The sequence below is a fragment of the Aquarana catesbeiana genome, linkage group LG12 (genome assembly GCF_042186555.1).
Source record: "Aquarana catesbeiana isolate 2022-GZ linkage group LG12, ASM4218655v1, whole genome shotgun sequence".
NCBI lineage: Eukaryota > Metazoa > Chordata > Amphibia > Anura > Ranidae > Aquarana > Aquarana catesbeiana.
In genome coordinates, this window is record NC_133335.1 from 55,790,899 (window position 1) to 55,810,482 (window position 19,584).

At 43.4% G+C, this 19,584-nt stretch overlaps 1 protein-coding gene across 1 annotated transcript; it reads right to left on the reverse strand.

Moving 5' to 3' along the window:
* Positions 1-218: 218 nt before the first annotated feature.
* LOC141114258 (lysozyme C-like) lies at positions 219-18,844 on the reverse strand. The gene is made up of 4 exons (XM_073607842.1): positions 18,682-18,844; positions 8,284-8,433; positions 4,023-4,101; positions 219-394 (listed from the first exon to the last, which is right to left on the reverse strand). The coding sequence occupies exons 1-4, from the start codon at positions 18,809-18,811 to the stop codon at positions 334-336; spliced, it is 420 nt and encodes a 139-aa protein (XP_073463943.1). The 5' UTR covers positions 18,812-18,844; the 3' UTR covers positions 219-333.
* Positions 18,845-19,584: the final 740 nt, after the last annotated feature.

The following is a 19,584-nucleotide window of genomic DNA, read 5'->3' on the forward strand; positions in this document are numbered from 1 at the left end:
CCCAAATTGATCGATCAACTTGGTACATTCAGCCTGCCCACTCAAGGTTTGAATCTCGGCTGGTTCCTGCTGAACTGGCCTGAGATTCAAACCGTCTATGGCCGGCCTTAGTGGCTGTTTTGGGTGATGGGCAGTAAATGGTATTTTATTTCATAGGCAAGATTTTTTTTAAAATAAAACATATATACATTTTGAAAAAAAAACAAAGCATTCCGGAGTAGGATATTTCACTTCAACTTTATTTGGTAAAGTATGAATGTAGCTCGGGTAAAAGATGGGTAACAACTATATTCATTCAGCAAAATATTATGTAACAGAGTGTATTGAAGGCAGTTAACATCCGGTGGTGTAGGAGTTAAGGTTTCGTCCTTTGCAATACTTTGTCCAAACGCTCCTGTCAAAAGAAAATTTTATGAATTTTTTTCAATTTGTGCAATGTTTTATGTAAGGTTTACTTTTTTCTTTATGATTCTTAGCCATCTTAACATGATGTAATAAATAGATATATAATGTATTTTGGACTGGGTACTCTTCATAGTATTATAGTATCATAGTAGGTAAGGTCGAATAAAGAAATAAAGACAATAGTCCATCCAGTTAAACCTGTGTAGGTGTACGTGTGTCAGTGTCTATAATTATTTCTCATATCCCTGTATGTCGTGCTCCTTAAGATGCATATTTAAGAGTCTCTTAAAACTATCAATACTCCCCACTGCCACCACCAATTGTGGAAGAGAGTTCCACATCCCTATTGCCCTGACAGTGAAAAACCTCCTTTTCAGTTTAAGGTTAAACCGCTTCTCTTCCAATCTCAATGTGTGGCCCCATGTCCTCTTATGCCCCGTACACATGGTCGGATTTTCCGATGGAAAATGTCCGATCGGAGCGTGTTGTCGGAAATTCCGACCGTGTGTGGGCTCCATCGGACATTTTCCATCGGATTTTCCGACACACAAAGTTTGAGAACAGGATATAAAATTTTCCGACAACAACATCCGTTGTCGAAAATTCCGGTCGTGTGTACACAAATCCGACGGACAAAGTGCCACGCATGCTCAGAATAAATAAAGAGATGAGAGCTATTGGCCACTGCCCCGTTTATAGTCCCGACGTACGTGTTTTACGTCACCGCGTTTAGAACCATCGGATTTTCCGACAACCTTGTGTGACTGTGTGTATGCAAGACAAGTTTAAGCCAACATCCGTCGGAAAAAATCCTAGGATTTTGTTGTCGGAATGTCCGAACAAAGTCCGACCGTGTGTACGGGGCATTACACTCCTTATGACTGAATAGTTTTTTTTCCTAAGCTGGGATCACCATTGAGGTATTTGTAAATCTCTATCATGTCCCCTCTCAAGCATCTTTTCTCCAGCGAGAAAAAATTGTAGTTGCCCACTCCATTAGTTTGTTCAGGTCCTTCTGTTATGCTTCATACACAAGAGCGGAATTTCCGTTGGAAAAATCTTGAATGGTTTTTCCGATGGAATTCCGCTCAAACTTGGCTTGCATACACATGGTCACACAAAAGTTCTGATGACTACTTAAGATATTTTTTTCCTCAGTAAATTTTTGGATATAGTCCCTTATCATCTCCTCCAATAATTTACCAACGATTGATGTTAGGCTAACTGGCCTGTAGTTCCCAGGGATTTGTCTCTGTCCTTTTTTGAATATTGGTACCACATTGGCTTTTCTCCAATCAGCTGGAGCCAATCCTGTCAGTATGCTGTCCACAAAGATTAGAAACAGTGGACTGGCTATAACCTGACTGAGTTCTCTGAGGACTCTCAGGTGTAAGCCATCTGGTCCTGGTGATTTATTTGTATTATTTTTATCTAGTCTTTCCTTCACTCTGGCCTCTGTAAGCCACAAGAGCAGGGCTTTTTTTCAGGGGGAACTTGGTGGAATTCAGTTCCACCACCTCTGGCTCAGACCCTTTGGTGCCTGCTCATCACAATAACTTGTAAACACAGAAGTCTGGTTTCTGTGTTTACAAGTGACAGCTCTGCACTCTGTATAAATTGCAATCCTGGTATTTAATGCCCCTTTAAGACCCTCCTACTGTTTTCACGAAATTTGACTGAACACACCCACTATTTGATGTGATTTTGAGGGTGTGTGTAGGGAGAGGGGTTTTGTAGGGCTGTGGTTAAGTTCCAGCACCTATTGAGAAAAAAAACCCTGCACAAGGGTGTGCCTTGTGATGTGTTGCCAACAGTACTATAATGGTCGTTATACCCCTCCCTTTCCTGTATAAAAACTGAGGCGAAGAAGGCATTTAGTACAGTTGCCTTCTCTGTGTCATCCGTAACCATCCTCGCTTCCTCGTCCTTTATTTTGGCAATTTGCTCTGGGCCAGTAAGTACTACTAAGACTCTTTGCACACTAGCCATGTCTTGTCCAATAACATCTGTGTTTGCTCTTTTTTTTGCATTTAAATAGCAGAGCTTCCCAGGCCTTTATTACACATATGGACTGCCAGATGTAAACAGACTTTCATCAGTTTACATTAAATTACCTGCTATTAAAGTCATGTAAACAGAAACAAGTTTGCTTACATCTGGCCGCCATAGACTAACATGCAGCTTCCAATCAGGTCCTCCTGAAAACTGACAGGTGGACCTATTTGGACCACTTGTATGAAAGGGCCAGGCTGCTCTAAGTTATATAGTCTCTAAATATTACATTACATTAACTCAAAAGAAAAAAACAAACTAAAATACCCTAAAAAAAAAACCCCTATCCCTAAAAAAAAAAAAAAAAAAAACTGTTCCATTATAGCAGCTTAAACAGCACAGTGCTTGTGCTGTCAAAACTGTCCCTTTCTAAGCTGTAATAAACCTGGTTGATCCTGCCTGTTCCTGTGTCCCCCTTAGTGTGCTGACCACAGTAATTATGGCTGCTGATCCATGATACCGTGGTCAGGTTAGATGCCTCCATCTTCCCGCTACTCTCTTCTCTACCCCTCCCTCCCTGCCTGTCAGATCCTGCGTGTGTGAGCCGATCTCTTCCCCACCCCTCCCCTCCTGCCGCTATTAGTAGCTGCCAGTAAAGTTAAAGAAAGGTTACTGCCAGCCCCTCTGTTCTACCAAGCCATATTGCACTGTGTACATGTTTGTATTTGTGACCTTCCCAGCTGATGTCAGAGGGGGATCTCGGTTCCTCCCTCTGTAGCCCTTAGATCGGAGGAGGAAAGCGGCCGGAGGTCACGTGACCGGACAGAAAAAAACAAGGTATTTATAGGAATATTTTTATACAAACATGTACACTGTGTAGTATGGTTTGGTAAAACAGAGGGGCTGGCAGTAATCTTTCTTTGAGTTTACAACCACTTTAAGCATTTTGAGGGATCCTTAGAGCAGAACTCCAGCCAAAAGTACCAAAATAAAAATCAATAACCCATATTTTAATAACTCAGCCTTTGCTGCAATTTGCCCTTTCACTCCAGAAACTTCCCCTACAAAACATTTTTTTTTCTGCAACTACATGTCCTCAGTCTGAAGACCAGCATCATTTAACCCGCTTACTCTAAGCCTTGGTCATCCTAGGCCCGCCCCAGCTTGTGAATGGATAGTGAGATAAAAATCAGCTCAGTGATGAGCTCATCTCTCTGTCACTCTGCTCTCTCCTCTTATCAGCATGCTTCTCATCGCCAAGCAACATAAGAACCCAGCAACAAGAGATCCTCCACCAGCAACAATAGACCCAACCCCCCCCCCCCTCACCGTAACAATAGACGCCCCAGCAGCCAGCATTAATAGACCCTCCAGCTCACCCCATCAACTCTTGTCATTACATACATTCAGTGCTGGAGGTGTCAGAACTGTGTTCCCCCACCGAAAAAAAAAAGCCCTGCTTACACTGATTCCTTTCAAAAACATATTTATTGGTATTTTAATGATTACAGATGGCCATTAATTTGTATAATTTATATCTACCGAATGTAGCTTTAAATCATGATTCCATTGGCTCCTTTTGCCCTGGCTAACTAGAGTGATCTGTAATACTTAACATAACTTACCAGGCACCCAGTCCGTTTGGATCTCTCACAATTCTCTTTAGACATCTTACATCATCTGAAAGATCTCTATTCAATAGGCCTAAACATATAACACACACAAAAATGTAATGTTATTATTGTTTTTTTTCATTTTTTTATATTTAAAGGTGAGAACAATGAGAAGTCAAGTTCTTAAAACATGTAAAGTGAACATTTCAAGTGCACACAATATATTCTCAAAATACATCAAGTACAGTGGTGCAAACAGAATAATTCACAAAAAAAATACAAGCAAGGGATACAATGATGCATTCATAAAATTGGAAAGTTGGTTGAAACTTGCGAGAACTCACACTAGTAATCCCTCATGGAGGTGAAGAAAGAACTGAGTTTTCAAAGGGACTTAACCTGCAATTCCCAAGTAGTGACAACAAGATGCAAGTCAGAACTACAAGAGAGAGGTTACGCAAGCAATTGGGAGAGGGGATCCAGCCTGCATCCATACGCTTTAGATTTTGTGAGAGGGAGAAATAGAGGCGAGTCAAACAATTCAATGTAAAGACAACAGATAACAGAGGTATTCATCAGAGAAACTGAAGAGGTACCAATAGCACCACATGGACTTTGATAAGGCGCATGCGTGCAAAACATGTAAGCCACGGTCGTCACAGCAACCTAGAGCTTGCGGTCCACCCTGACACATCGACATCCTGGTGACTTCCTCTTCCGGCGCGACGTCCACGTCATCCTGGGCGCCCGGCCCCAGCCAGTCTGGTCGGCTTTCCTTGCTCCATTCGGTGGATACTACAATACACCTCCCTCAGCACAGCAGGTTTGATACCCGCAATCAGCTATCGTGCTGACAGGTGTGAATTTGGATTCCCCGCTCATGCGTTCATCTCGGAGATCCATTCAATTTGACCACTGGCTGATAGTAGAAGTTAATCGTTTGATATTAACCCCTTTCCACTCGGATGTCATAGTGGTACCATGTTTATTTTTTCACGTTATATCTACAATGACTATTTTCTTTTATGATTGCCTCTGCAAACCCCTGCAAATCTTTTATCATTGACAGTTGTTTTTATTTCTCAGAAGTGCATCAAATAAATTAAGTTTTTACTTGGCCAAAGGTTTGCAAGTTGTTATGCTTCACCCATAGATCGCTGCTTCTTTGTTTTAGTGTTTTGTTATTCACCTTTTCCAGTGGCTGGCGGCTGCACCGAGCTCATTTTATATTTTCCAGGATCCATACACCTACATATATGGCAGACAGTCTATAGTGCTCAAGGAACTTTTTTTTGTGTTTGAAGTCATATTTGCATTGGCAGATGAGCTTCAAGACAGTGGCTAGGACTCTGACTGGTTAACATAACATCAAACCTTCCAAAATAAACAGCAGTGATCTTCTGGGAAATATCAGTATATTTCCTCTCCTCCCTATTGATGTTCTTTGGGAGAGTCAGAAGTGGTTACAGGCAGGTGGCAAAGTGTTGGTCAGATATCCAGGCAAGAAGCTAGTTAGAGGAGAGATTGTAGCTGAAGGGTTGGGGTCTACTGTTTATGCATTATTAGAAGGAACAGATAATCCGCTTTTTTCCACTCCACAGTCTGTCTTCAATTTGATCCATAGGAAGACCAGAGAAAAGTGGTTACATGATAGATAGAATAATGGAAGACCACAAGAGCTGTGGAGAGCAAGGCCTTTGATGTATTACAAACCTGGACTTGTTTTTAAAGAACTTTAGAATGGACTTTCTAATGAACTTTTAGCCAAAGACTGAAACACCTTCTCAGTAACATAAATATGGGAGGGGGTTGCATTCAAGGAAATGAATGTGTAGAATGAGTTGTTAGTTGAAGAGATTTTTTGTGTGTAGTCTGAGAGAAAAATCAAGGGCGGAATGTGTTGCGTTTGATAAAAAATATACAATTATTCTATAAGACTGTGATACAAAACTAGTCTGATTGCTATTCTAATGGAGATCAGGTTTGTCTGAGGCTGTTTCTCAAACGAATGCCTTGGTAACAATGGGAACTGTTGACAGTTGGATGTTTGGTTGTTTTGTAACCATTGTCAACAAACTGGTAAACAAAAGCCCACATAAAAGGAGCAGTAGAGACTGATAGTGCAGGCACTCAACATGGATTAACACTGAAGGACACTCAAATCTGTAATCAGCTAACAAAAAGGTGCCTGATCTCCAGAAGCCATGGAGATCATGAACACAGTAACTGGAGCTAAATAACTTAAAATTGTATTTCTACTGTTATAGACCATAGGCTGTTTATTTGCTAGGCATTGTGCTTGTTATAGATATCTGTCAGTATGGTGTTGTATATCTAATATTGTAACAGTTTTGTATGTACAGCATCTTTGTATAGTAAAAGCACATTTACACACTGCAGAGGTCTCAGCTTCCTTGCTTATACCACAAAGTGACCTTGCTAGGTAGACGCAAGCAAAACAACCTGTGAGTCACTATCTTGTATGTAATTTCTTGGAACTTGCTAATCAATGAAGATTTATGTGCAAAGAAGAGTATTCACTCCTTTTGTTGGTCAGAAAAGGCGACTCACAAGTTTCTTTCCCACTTGGTAAGAAAAGGGGATCCAAATGCGCATTGCGATCTAACAAGAATTTCTATGATGTAGAGAGGGATTTACGAATCGGGTCATCTCCTAGACATAATTCGTCAAAGGAATAAAGTTTCCTGTGGAAGAGCACAGGTTTGGGTAACATTCCGAGAAAGTGTGATAGCCCTCCAATAGTCTGGAGATGGGAATCAGAACCTGTGAGCAAGTCCCTGATGGGAATCTACCCCTGAGGCTGAGAATTTAGAGTGCCATGTTCTTTTTTTCTCGCTGGCAGGACTTCATTTCTGAATTGAGCCCTCATAAAGGGGGATTTTTTGGCCCTGAGATGAGTTGGCATTCCTTTGTCTTCTTATTATCCTACTTTTATCAGCAATACATTTCTTATTGGTCATTGAGAGACTGCTGGGTTGATTTACCAAACCTGGAGAGCACAAACCTGGTTGCAACTCTACATTTTTCTCTAGCCTTAATTGAACAAGCTGAAGTTAGAAGCTGATTGACTCTCATGCATAGCTGCACCAGATTGTGCACTCTCCAGTTTTAGTAAATCAACTCCTATGACTTAAAGATGAATGGCTTTTGATGTGGGTAGGTCTGGGATGAAGGCCTATTAGTAACAAAGTGAAACTGAAAACACTTAAAGGACAGTTTCCAGGCACATAAAGGTAATGGCTTTTAGTATCTGCTCATAGGTTGGACTTTTTCAAAATGTAAAATATTAATAAGGTTTACAGGAACACATTAAGTATGATCAATCCTATAAAGATTAATGTCCAACTCCAGTGATAACTGATTATCCATTGAGGTAGGGACAGGTTAATACCTCAGATTTTATTGTCAGCTGTGAAAGGGCAAATGAATAACTGATACCAATTCTCTAAGAAACAACTTCTATATCTTCTGATAGTATGCTTATTGCTGTCTGTGCCTTCCTGTCTTGGTGACATACACACAACACATTTCCTATCCTGGTGTCACAGAAACAGCAAAGGAGTGATCAACTCTTAACACAAATTTAAATTCTGTCTTAAATTTTAATTCTTCTTGACTTTTTCCAAAATAAGAAAAATAGGCCTTTGCTGACCACTTGAAGAATCCCACACTTAAAGTATATGCCTAGTCAACATTTTTGTTAGTTTTTGATAGAGTAGGGAAGCAAAAGAACCCCTGACATTTTTTTTTATTGCTGTCTGTGTCTAGGCAGATTTACTCCTACTTCTTGTCCTTGAGATCATTGGTAATGAGTCAAAAAGTGATGGCAAATCCAAAATTGTAGAGTTGTCACCAGAACAAGAGGTAAGGGGAAAACTGTGTAGGAGGGCAATTCCCTTCACATCACAGAGATTTCCTCTTGTTTTCTGTTGGGTCTCCAGTACAGGAAATGGGAGGAAATCTCTCCAATGTGACCCAGGCTGCAAAAAATAAACAAATTAAAGAGATTGTAATTATTCCTTACTCTAAAGTAAAGGTTTTGGGGTGTGACTTAGCACACACACGGTAGATACTTGAGCACTCAACACCACTGAGGGACCTAAGTAAAATACTAAAATTCCCTAGCCCTTAAGTCTCCCAGGGACTTTCCAATCCCTACTCCTAAGGGCATTTTGGAGCTTCCCAATGTCAGGATGCCATGGTCCGTGAATGGTGTTACCATTACCATAGTTATATATTAATTATACATTACCATAACAAGATGTTCCACATAGATTTTTGCGCCCAGAGGTATAACCATCATTACACCACCAGTAACTGTTGATCTGGAAGATGCCATATTCAGAGGGACTTCTGTTCAAGGTGTGATCATAGTAACTTGCATAATGAACCAAGCACATATCTAAACAAATTCAAAAAATATATTTTACTTATTAATATTTAGAACTTTGGTGAAACCCAAAGATTTTTTATAGCTACTAATTGCCATGTTATATATAACTAGTTAACAATTATGTCTCAGTTTCTGAACCTGATCAATTTCTAATAATAGCTAATCTGCTTAAAGATTTTTAAAATCAGCATAAGGGACAGTACTTATAAACTAGAAGTGTCCTTGTGCTGGTGACTGCTCTCTTCCTTCAGGACTCTTCAGTCTTCTCCATCCCCTGCATACCCCAGAAGCAGTATCTCCACATCACTAGAAGATTACCACTGTAGGGACACAGGACTGAAGATTTAGACAAAAAAGCAGCCACCAGCACAAGGGACACTTATCATTCAATGTAAGTAGTGTCCCTTGTGCTGATTAAAAGAAAATAACTGAATATAAGATATAAAGGGACCCTGTCACTGTACAAAGAAATTTCTACCAAGTCATATCTGTAAAAAAAAGAAAAAAAGACAGAACATATTCACCTTTCATACCAAATTCCTTTTCATTGCCATTTTCACGCATCAAAACTGACATTGACACTTCCAGGAGTGTCCATCTCCATGACCCCTGTAGCTCTCACTGGTCCCTGTTGCTGAAACCAGTGATAGCTGCGGGCGACTCAGGAAACCATAGCTCCCAGAGATGTAATATACTGCAGCTTACCAGTCTCTAGATGTGGTGGCTGTATTCGTTTTCTGTTTTCAGGCTAACATTTTTTCATAACTAGTACTTGTTGATCCTGCTAGAAATCCAGTATCCCTGTAATTTCCCTTGTACTAATTGATATTTCAAACAATGTTGTCAACGTTCCCAGTTATCATCAGTGAACCTCACAACCCCTCCTTGGCAGAGGTTTTTGTAGTCCAAATTGGGAGAGCAGCATAAGGGGACACCACTGCTCTTCAATATATACAGTGTTGTGAGTGGGCATTGTCACCAATGGGAAAGGAAGTGTTACTGGCAGTGTTGCTAGGCAAAAAATAAAGGAATAAAGCTTTAAAAAAAAAAAAACGAATGCAGTCACCACGTCTAAGTGACTGGTTAGCTACAATATGTACGTTTTATTTTTGGGTTTAGACATACAATACTTTAAACAGGAATGTTCAGGTGAGTTGTTTAAGCTGGTATCTAACCAAAGAATTCCTCTGACAGCTGGATTGAACCCGTCTCTCTTTTAAGGTCAATAGTAAGCCTGTCAGGGACATCCATGACTGTACAACCATGCCTGGTTGTATATCTCTGATCTAAGTCTTTAAGGTAATTTTGGTTTCTCTCAAAAACTAAACAAAGTAGGGAATAAAGGGAAAGAACCTGCTGAAAAGCAGTGGCGGCTGATGCGGCTGATGCTTAATTTCCTCTATTTTTTTGGGGGGGGGGCAAAATCGCAATGCTCTGCGCCCTGAGCCCACCCTTTTTTTAAGCCAGTTAGAGCCTCTGGCTCTAGTCACGTGCTTCCAAAAAAATTAAAAGACATTGCTTCCAGCGCCTTGAATGGAAATTAGGGGTCGGATGTATGGACCGGCCGCCACTGCCGAAAAGAATAGGAAAGATAGATACAATTAAAAAATAATAATTTGCAGAGCTATTTGTTCTGCGAAACTGTATGTACATTAGTTCTGGGCAAATGGCAGCAAAATCAAATGCTACTGGGCTACTTTTTTCCTAGTGCAGATTTTATTTGCTCATAAGAATAGTATGTAAGAGGAAAATATGGCATTATGGCCCCTAGATGGAGCTGATGATCCTAGTAAGTTTTTTTCTAAGAATTTCTATTTCCTGACGCCTCCATGGCAGCACACACTGGGTTGTGACTCCGCCCCCACAACCTGACAGGATTGGTTAGCTATAAATTTGAAGGGGAGACACCCTGCTGCATTCTCTTTTTTATCCTCACCTGACAGATTGGGATAAGCAAGCTTGCTCCTGTTGTCAAGATTAAAGAAAAAGCCTCTTACCGCACTCGCCCCAGCAGGTTCAAGCCTCTCCTGTTTGGAAGTCCCTCCTGTACAGTCTCTAAAAGAGCTTCTATGGAGGGAACCCCCGGTCTGGTGGTCTCAGGGGGCGTCTGGACATCTGGCACAGTAAGCTTTAAAGAAGCTTCATATTTTGCAGTGGTCTCCTTTCTTTTTTTGCCTGTACCTTGTTTCTGTATGTTTCTCCTGCTTAGGGGGCTTGCTGGCACTTGCTGTCCACCGCTGTGGAACCGTCATGGCCGCCGATGCCGCCTCCTCTGCTCTGCAATTGGCCTCAGGGCTAGGTTCTGCCTTGGGAAGGTTGTGCCCTTCTCCAAGATGGCGCCGAGGCGTTCGGGACGCTCTGCGCATGCGCGGGAGCGTCATTTTGCCGCGACTGCAGCGGCAAATTTAAAAACACAGGCATTTCTGTGTTTTTTGCTGAGTATTCTCACAAATACCTGGATTTTGCCGTGCGATCAACTGCTTTGCCAAAAAACAACTCAGCAAGCCCAGGTAAGTCGAATCATCTGATTTAGACTGTCTACAGCTTTTAAAAAAAAAAAAAAAAGTAAGGGAATTTAAAAAAAAAAAAAATTTTTTTCTTATTACCCTTCAGTCTTACTGTCACTATCACTATGGAGACCACTGCCCGCGCAGACCACCATCAGCAAACGAGGTAAGAGGCCATCTGTCATTGGTAAGTATTGAAGAAGGGGAGAGAAAAAGAGAGCCAACCACTAACGCTGCGTTTTTGGCAGCCCTACCAGGTCAAGAGCCGCAAGTTCCAGGCGTGAAGGGAGATCAAGTCATGCGTCCAGCAAGAAGTCTCGCAGAAGCCGTTCAAGATCTTCTTCCCGCCACCGAAGACATAGCCGCTCACGTCACAGCCGCTCAAGACGCAGCTGCTCCCGTCATAGTCGGTCACACTGCAGACGGTCACCTTCATCACACCGCCAGAGCCGCCACACCCGTCCTGCAGCAAACGCTTGCTGGGTATGCGGCGCGCCGGCCTTGCCAGATAAGCTAGTATGCAGATCCTGCTTCAATGAAGCAACAAAGGACAAAGAGCTAGACGCAGCAGTGGCTACGGAGCTCATAAGAGAATCTGTGCGGGAATCCATAAGGGAGACAGCAGCACACACTGTGCAAGGACATGTCAGCATGTTTTGATTTCTCCCTTGTACAGCCTTTCGCAAAGTCAGGTAAAGAAGCGATAGGCTGGGAAGAAGATAAAGTGGAACCGCAGAAAGTACAGAAATATTTCCCAAATTTAAGGAAAGAACCAGAGAATTTTCCTTTTATAGGTGAACTGGAGGATCTAATTAAAGATGAGTGGGATAAGCGGACCAGTCTCACCAACAGACTGACAAAAATGTATCCTCTGAAGTAGTCAAAAGTCAATTCATTGATGAACGCCCCAGTAGTTGACTCCTCCTTGATGCGTCTTGCACGGCATGTCACTCTGCCTATTGAAGACGCGGTTTCCTTTCGGGATGTTCTGGATCGGAAATTGGATCTGGAATTGAACAAAGCATACTCCACTGCTGGGGGCGTGTGCAGACCAGCAATTACCACAGCAGCAGTGGCTAAAGCCATATCAGGTTGGGCAACCAGGGTGGAGAACGATCTGCAAGACGGTACTGAAGTAGACAAAATAATATCTTCTCTTCAGGAGATCAAGTTGGCAGGTGACTTCGTGGCAGAAGCTTCAGTGGATATTATAAGATCCTCGGCGAGATCAATGCTAGCCTCAGTCACGGCAAGAAGGGCCTTGTGGCTGAAACCATGGATGGCCGATACTGCATCTAAAACAAACTGGTGCAGAATTCCATATGATGGCTCAAACCTGTTCGGGTCTAAATTGGACACCGCTATCTCGAAGGTAACAGGAGGGAAGTCGGGATTAATTCCCTCAGACAGGAGACCCAAGGCCCAAAAGGGTCCGTCCTTCAGGAGCAACCTTCCTGAGAAATATAGGGAAGCTAGATCCTACCGTCCCGGTAGGGAGTTTAGAAGAGACTGGAAAAACACAGGACCTTCCTTCCTAAGGATGCAGAAGTCCAAGCCTACCCCGGCAGGGGAGCAGCAGAAGTCTTTTTGAAGGTTCACCTGCCCACCCAGTACAGGTGGGCGCCAGGCTCAAGGACTTCGTACAGATTTGGTCAAGCCATATAAAGGACCCGTGGACTCTTTCCACAATCAAATTTGGACACAAGTGGAAGTTTATGGGCGGACTTCCGAAAAATCACTTCCAATCAACAAGACTGCCATCTTCACTAATCAAGAGGAAGTTACTATTAAAATATATAGTGGAATTGAAGGAGAAAGGGGCGATCCTGGAGGTTCCATCAGATCAAAAGGGGAGGGGGTTCTATTCCCCACTATTTTTGGTAAAGAAGAAGACCGGAGACTTACGTCCTGTATTGGATTTAAAAAATCTCAACAGGAACATAAAAGTAGAGGCCTTCAAAATGGAGAGTCTGCAGTCCATACTTCTGGCAGTGAACCTGGGTGACTGGATGCTCTCAGTAGATTTATCGGACGCTTATCTACATATTCCAATTCATCCCGCCTTTCAAAAAATTCCTCCGATTTACCATCAACAAAAGCCACTTCCAATTCCAGTGCCTTCCTTTCGGCATCTCGTCGGCTCCCAGGACATTCACCAAGGTCCTCCTACCCTTGGTTGCATTCCTCAGGGAAAAGGGTCTGCTGGTCCACCATTATTTGGACGACATCCTGCTCTTGGCAGAAGATCAAGAAACCTTGCTATGTCATCAGAGAATCTTACTCACGACTCTCCAGGACTTCGGTTGGCTAGTCAACTGGAAAAAGAGCAGTCTACAACCCACACAAAACATGGTATTCCTGGGAGCGGATCTGAACACCAAATTAAACAGGGTACAACTCCCTCAGGAGAGGATTCAGCCTCTAGTACAGAAGATGCGGAGATTACTATCAGCAAGGCATCTTCCAGCCAGAACCTGCTTGAGTGTGCTAGGGTCCATGTCTGCAACCCTGCCCATGGTGCAGTGGTCACAATGGCACATGAGAGTCCTGCAAAACTCCTTTCTGAGGCAGTGGGATGGAGTATCGATGCGTCAGACCATTACCATCTCCAGACCAATGAAGCAATCCAGTGTGGTGGTGGACACACTTGACCAACCTCAGGAAATACAAGCTGATAGTTCCCCCAGATCCGATAATAGTCACTTCGGATGCCTGTCAGAGCGGCTGGGGAGCTCACTGTCAAGATCAGGCAGCACAGGGCCAATGGCAGTTCCGGGTCCAGGATATAGTATCGAATATACTGGAACTCAGGGCAGCCTTCCAGGCCCTCATGGCATTTGCACCAGTCCTCAGAGGAAAGAACGTGTTTATTCGGATGGACAACAAAGGTGGCAGTGTCCTACATCCAGAAGCAAGGGGGTACCAAGAGTCTCACACTGATGGAGGAAGTCCGTCCTATCTTGGAATGGGCACAGGCACACCTAGCAGACTTAAAAGCAATATATGTTCCTGCGGCACAGGACATGTTAGCCGATTACCTGAGTCGAGAGACTCTTTCGAACAACGAATGGTCTCTGAGTCTCCAGGCCTTTTCTCTTCTTACGGAGATATGGGGAGTGCCAGAGATCGACTTAGCAGCCACTCCTGCGAATGCGAAGTGTCGGAGGTTTCTGTCCAGAGCATCTTTCCCTTCAGCCGAAGGGATAGATTGTCTAATTCACCCATGGAACTTCAAGTTGGGGTACATATTCCCGCCAACTCCGTTAATTGCGAGATTCCTGTCCAGGCTTCGGAGATCTTCAGCCACGGTAATCGCGGTAATCCCTCTTTGGCCGAGAAGACCATGGTTCACCACCCTATTGCAGCTCAGCCTTCAACCTCCAATCCTTCTTCCGGTAACTCCGGACTTGCTATTTCAAGGCCAATTTCTACATCCAGCTCCAGAGAGGTTGCATCTGATGGCATGGAAGTTGAAAGGGTTAGGTTAAGGGAACAAGGCTGCTCACAGGAAGTAATATCAACTCTGATGCAAGCCAGGAAAAGTACCACCAACACCACCTATACAAGAGTTTGGAACAAATTCTTTACAATGGCGCAGCAGAAGGGAGGGGATCCTATTGCTCCAGAACCTTCTCAAATCCTAGAGTTCCTCCAGTCAGGAATCAACAAAGGTCTAAGTTCAAGTACTCTTAAGGTACAAGTATCCGCCTTGTCGGCCAAAACAGGCACCAGATGGGCATTACATCCGCTGGTTATCCAATTCCTAAGAGCCTGCCTAAAAATCAAACCTCCTAAGAAACCAGTTTTTCCATCATGGGATCTCTTAGTAGTTCTCGATGCCTTCACCAATCCTCCTTTTATTCCATCTGAATCAATATCTCTGTGGGATCTGACTCTAAAACTGTCTTTTCTCATTGCAATTACATCAGCAAAGAGGGTATCTGAAATCCAAGCACTGATGGCATCAGAACCTTACTTAGTATTTTTCCCTGATAAGGTAGTACTAAGACCTTCAGACCACTTCATCCCGAAGGTAGCAACTTCCTTCCACTACAACCAAGATATTGTCTTACCATCCTTCACTAATGATCAGGGTGAACCTCATCCTCTGGATGTTAAAACTACCATCATTAGTTACCTGGCGGCTACAAATTCTTTTAGGAAGACGGATACCCTCATGATCATTCCACATGGAAACAGACGAGGTCAAGCGGCTACTTCACGTACTATCGCCTCCTGGTTAGTCAAGTCCATCAAGAAGGCATACTCCATGCATCATATGGCAATTCCTGAAGGCATCAGGGCTCACTCGACCAGGGCAGTGGCTACCTCCTGGGCAGCGTATTGCAGGGTTTTACCGGAGACGATTTGCAAAGCAGCAACTTGGTCCTCCAGACATACTTTCATTTCTCACTATAGAGTAGATTCTGCTCACTTGGCTATGGCAGACTTCGGTAGATCTGTTGTTAGAGCCAATTCTTCCGCATTATAAGGAATAAATATTATTTTCTTGCACCCACCCGACTGGCGAGTTATTTCCCAGTGTGTGCTGCCATGGAGGCGTCAGGAAAACGGAAAATTGTATACTCACCTTTCCGTAATTTTCCTTTCCTGACGCCTCTCCATGGCAGCACACAGATTCCCACCCCGTTTTATGGTGATATATTTACAGAGAATGCAGCAGGGTGTCTCCCCTTCAAATTTATAGCTAACCAATCCTGTCAGGTTGTGGGGGCGGAGTCACAACCCAGTGTGTGCTGCCATGGAGAGGCGTCAGGAAAGGAAAATTACGGAAAGGTGAGTATACAATTTTCCGTTTTTAGTCTATCTAAAGGTTTTTATTTATTTATTTTTTTATTTTAAAACAAACATATCATACTTACGTCCTCTGTGCAGTTGGTCTTGCACAGAGTGGCCACGATCCAACTCTTCTGGGGTCCCTCAGCAGCTCTCCTGGCTCCTTCTCTTCTCGAGTGCCCCGTTGGAGAGCCGCTCTACCGTGGGGCACTCATGCGGGTACGCTCCTGTGTCCTGCTGCTGCATCCATTGGCACAGACAGCAGGACTTGGCCCCACCCCCGTCTCCCACGTCATTGGATTTGATTGACAGCAGTGGGAGCCAATGGCTGCGCTGCTATCAATCTATCCAAGCAGGACCCGAGACACACCGGCTGGAGCTGGTGTGCTTGTCCCCGTCATTGGAAAGACTGGGTTCAGGCAAGTAAAAGGGGGGCTCTGGGGGCGCAGCTGCATCATAAGAGGTTTTTCACCTTAATGCATAAAATGCATTAAGGTGAAAAACCATGAGGGTTTACAACCCCTTTAAAATCATCAGCTCCTTCTAGTGGCCATATTGTGGTATCTTCCTGATTTTCAGTAATCCGACCTGGAGTGAAAATAGCCTAATAACCTTTGATTTCGCCAGCATTCATACAGAACAAATGTACAGTACATACAGTTTTGCAGGATGAATTGCTATGTAGATTTGTTAACTAATTCACCCCTAAGAAGTATATGTGCATTTGGATAACTATTTACATATATTTTTCTTTTTTCTTTTTTGGATGAGCTCACTGGAAGAAAAAACATCTGCTCCAAATTGGACCTATAGGAGAAACGGAATCCTCTCTTATACACTGTGTTAGTTCTGTATTCTGGGAACAAATAACCATTACAACCATCGTAATCTGATTTAACAATCAGGACAAAAGAAGCTATATGGCTGTAAACAGCTGTGCACTCGTTGGGAACTTATTTTCCATCTACCTGTATACTTTAAATAGTTCAGCATCCAATATATGCACAGTATTACTAATTCAGGGATCCTAGGCACTGATAATAAATGCTTTAAGGGGAGCCTGTCCTGTCCCCCTTGAATACCATAACAGAGTAACAGCAGGTACAATATTTATTACCATTATCGCAAATAATGAGCACTTCACTAATAATTATATCCTAATATAAGTTCTCATCCTCAGATCAAACATGTAACACTACATCTCCCTTCATTGTTGTTTTGGAATTGTGGCTGGGGGAGGGGGTAATATAACTTTGAATTGAAGCTGAAATCCAGGACTCAAGCTGGATCATGCATCCAGAATTCCCGCCAGCAAAAGATTGAGAGCAGGTTCTCAATTTTTCGGTCGGAAAAAGTTCCTATCTGAAAATCCGATCGTCTGTACAAATTCCGATGTGCAAAATTCCTACGCATGCTCGGAAACCATTTGACGCATGCTCGGAAGCATTGAGCTTCATTTTCTCGGCTCGTCGTAGTGTTGTACGACACCGTGTTCTTGACGGTCGAAAGTTCAGAGAACTTTTGTGTAACTGTGTGTATGCAAGGCAAGCTTGAGCGGAATTACGTCAGAAAAACCCGTCAGAAAGCCCCGAGGGCTTTCACACTGGGGCGGTGCGCTGGCAGGACGGTAAAAAAAGTCCTGCTAGCAGCATCTTTGGAGCGGTGAAGGAGCGGTGTATACACTGCTCCTTCACTGCTCCTGCCCATTGAAATCAATGGGGCAGCGCGGCTATACCACTGGCATAGCTCGCTAGCGGCCAATTAGCGTCGCAAAATTGGCGGTAAAACGCCGCTAAAAATAGCATTTTACCGCCGACGCCACCCCTGCCCCAGTGTGAAAGGGGTCTTAAGGGGATAAGGTCCATGCACACTGAAGCTCATAAACAGCTGTTTTTGGGAGTTTGAGCAGTTTTTTTAACAGCCCATAAACTCCCCTCTATGTTATCCTATGTGTCCATGCACACATGGACGTTTTTGGGAAAAAACACCAGATGCCGATAAAAGCTGTTAACGCGGGTTAACGCTTTAAACAGAGCATTAAGCCTCTTCAGGCGTTTCTCTGCCTCTATTCAAAATCAATGGTTCCCTATGGGAGCCCATTGATTTGAATAGAAGTCACACCAAAGGTCGGATTATGATGATTCGACATGCGGTGAGACTTGTGTGCTTAGGATGAAGGGGAACCCCAGCCAAAATGAAAAAGAAATTGGCGTGGGGTTCCCCCCCTTGGGCGATACCAGACCCTTCGGTCTGGTATAGATTTTAAAAACAAATGGAGTGGGTCCCCCCCCCCAAATCCATACCAAACCCTTATCCGAGCATGCAGCCTGGCAGGTCAGGATGGGGGGGGGATGAGCAAGCATCCCCCCCTTGTACCATACCAGGCCACATGCCCTCAACATGGGGGTAGGTTCTTTGGGGCAGGAGGGGCCCTGTGCCAAAGCATTTTTAAAGCAGCCTTTTCCTGCCAGCAATCTGACACCCAGAATGACTTTTTTGAGCGTCCTGTGTGCATGAAGCTCAAATTCCAGCCAGATACTATAGACACAAATGAATGCTGCTCTGAATTTGTTATTACACCATTAAATATATTTAATTTAAATACAGGCAGTGTGAGTACCTGAATTAGATTTGGTATAAACCTCCTGCAGTCCCTATAAGGCAGAGCTTAGACTGGAATAGGATAAAGCAGCACAAGAAGCCAATTAGGTATGTTACAATGCTCATGTGCTCATAAGGAGCATGCTGAGAGGAAAAGAGAGCAAAGTGACAGAGAGGTGGGTTCACTGGTCTGCTGCTCCCCTTTATCCCTTTATTGACTAATTCTTCCATGTTCTGCGGTTTTTATCCATAGGTACACTTATATAAGGCATTATAACAGAGAATCTCAAAGAGAAATTTGGATCTGCATGAGTAGAGAAGGCTTGACCAAATTACAAAAAACAATACTTACAATCTCCGAGAGTGTAGCCTTTAATGCCGATAACGTTACCGCGTTTTATGGCATTCATCACGGTACATTTGTGCAGTGCCCAGGTGCCAGCAACAAGGGCGACCAGAATGAACAGAGTGAAAACCTTCATCCTGAAAATAGTTTGAGGAGCACCGGTGCTTTCCCTATTTATAGTAAAAAATGGTGACACAATGCAGGCGATAAGCACATTCAAAGTAAACAAGACACGGGGATGTCATCATTTATACTATTTTGGGTCTTCAGACTGGAATATAAAACATTTCTGGAAATAATTCTGATTAGTTGCATTACCTGCCAGAAAATGAAGTTGTGCAATTAGAAGTACTTGCCATTAGCAAACAAGCAACACATTTTACGTGAAGGTTTTTTGTGTCAGTTTATTTTTTAGAGGTGAAAGGAAATATTAGTTATACACCCATAAAATGATTCCTTAAACTCTACAATATGAGTGTTAATTACCATACAGTACATTATTAAAATAATAGTACAGCATTTCCTCACTGAACACTTATTTAAACCCCCCTCGGATGCCCACCCAGGACCACCAGGATGCCGCCAGGACCACCAGGGATTGCCACCACACTGGACCACCAGGTATGCCACCCTAGACCACCGGGGAAATGCCAATCAGTGCCCAGGCAGCTGCCAATCAGTGCCCATCCCCAATGCCTGTTAGTGCCAGTGCCATCAGTGATGCCTATCAATGCCATCTCTCAGTTGTGCATATCAGTGCCCATCAGTGCCACATATCAGTGCCCAGCAGTGCCCATCAGTGCCGCCTATCAGTGCTGCCTATCAGTGCAACCCATAAGTACCCATCAGTGCAGCCTTTCAGTGCCCATCGTTGTCGCCTATCAGTGCCCATCAGTGCCCACCAAACTT

Excerpts from the sequence above, each read along its gene's own strand:
- LOC141114258 (XM_073607842.1), bottom strand. The coding sequence starts at position 18,811 with ATGAAGGTTTTCACTCTGTTCATTCTGGTCGCCCTTGTTGCTGGCACC. Across the intron at positions 4,102-8,283 it reads ATGTGGAACATCTTGTTATG|GCCTATTGAATAGAGATCTT; the intron begins GTAATGTATAAT and ends TTATATGTTTAG. Across the intron at positions 395-4,022 it reads CCAAACGGACTGGGTGCCTG|GAGCGTTTGGACAAAGTATT; the intron begins GTAAGTTATGTT and ends TTCTTTTGACAG.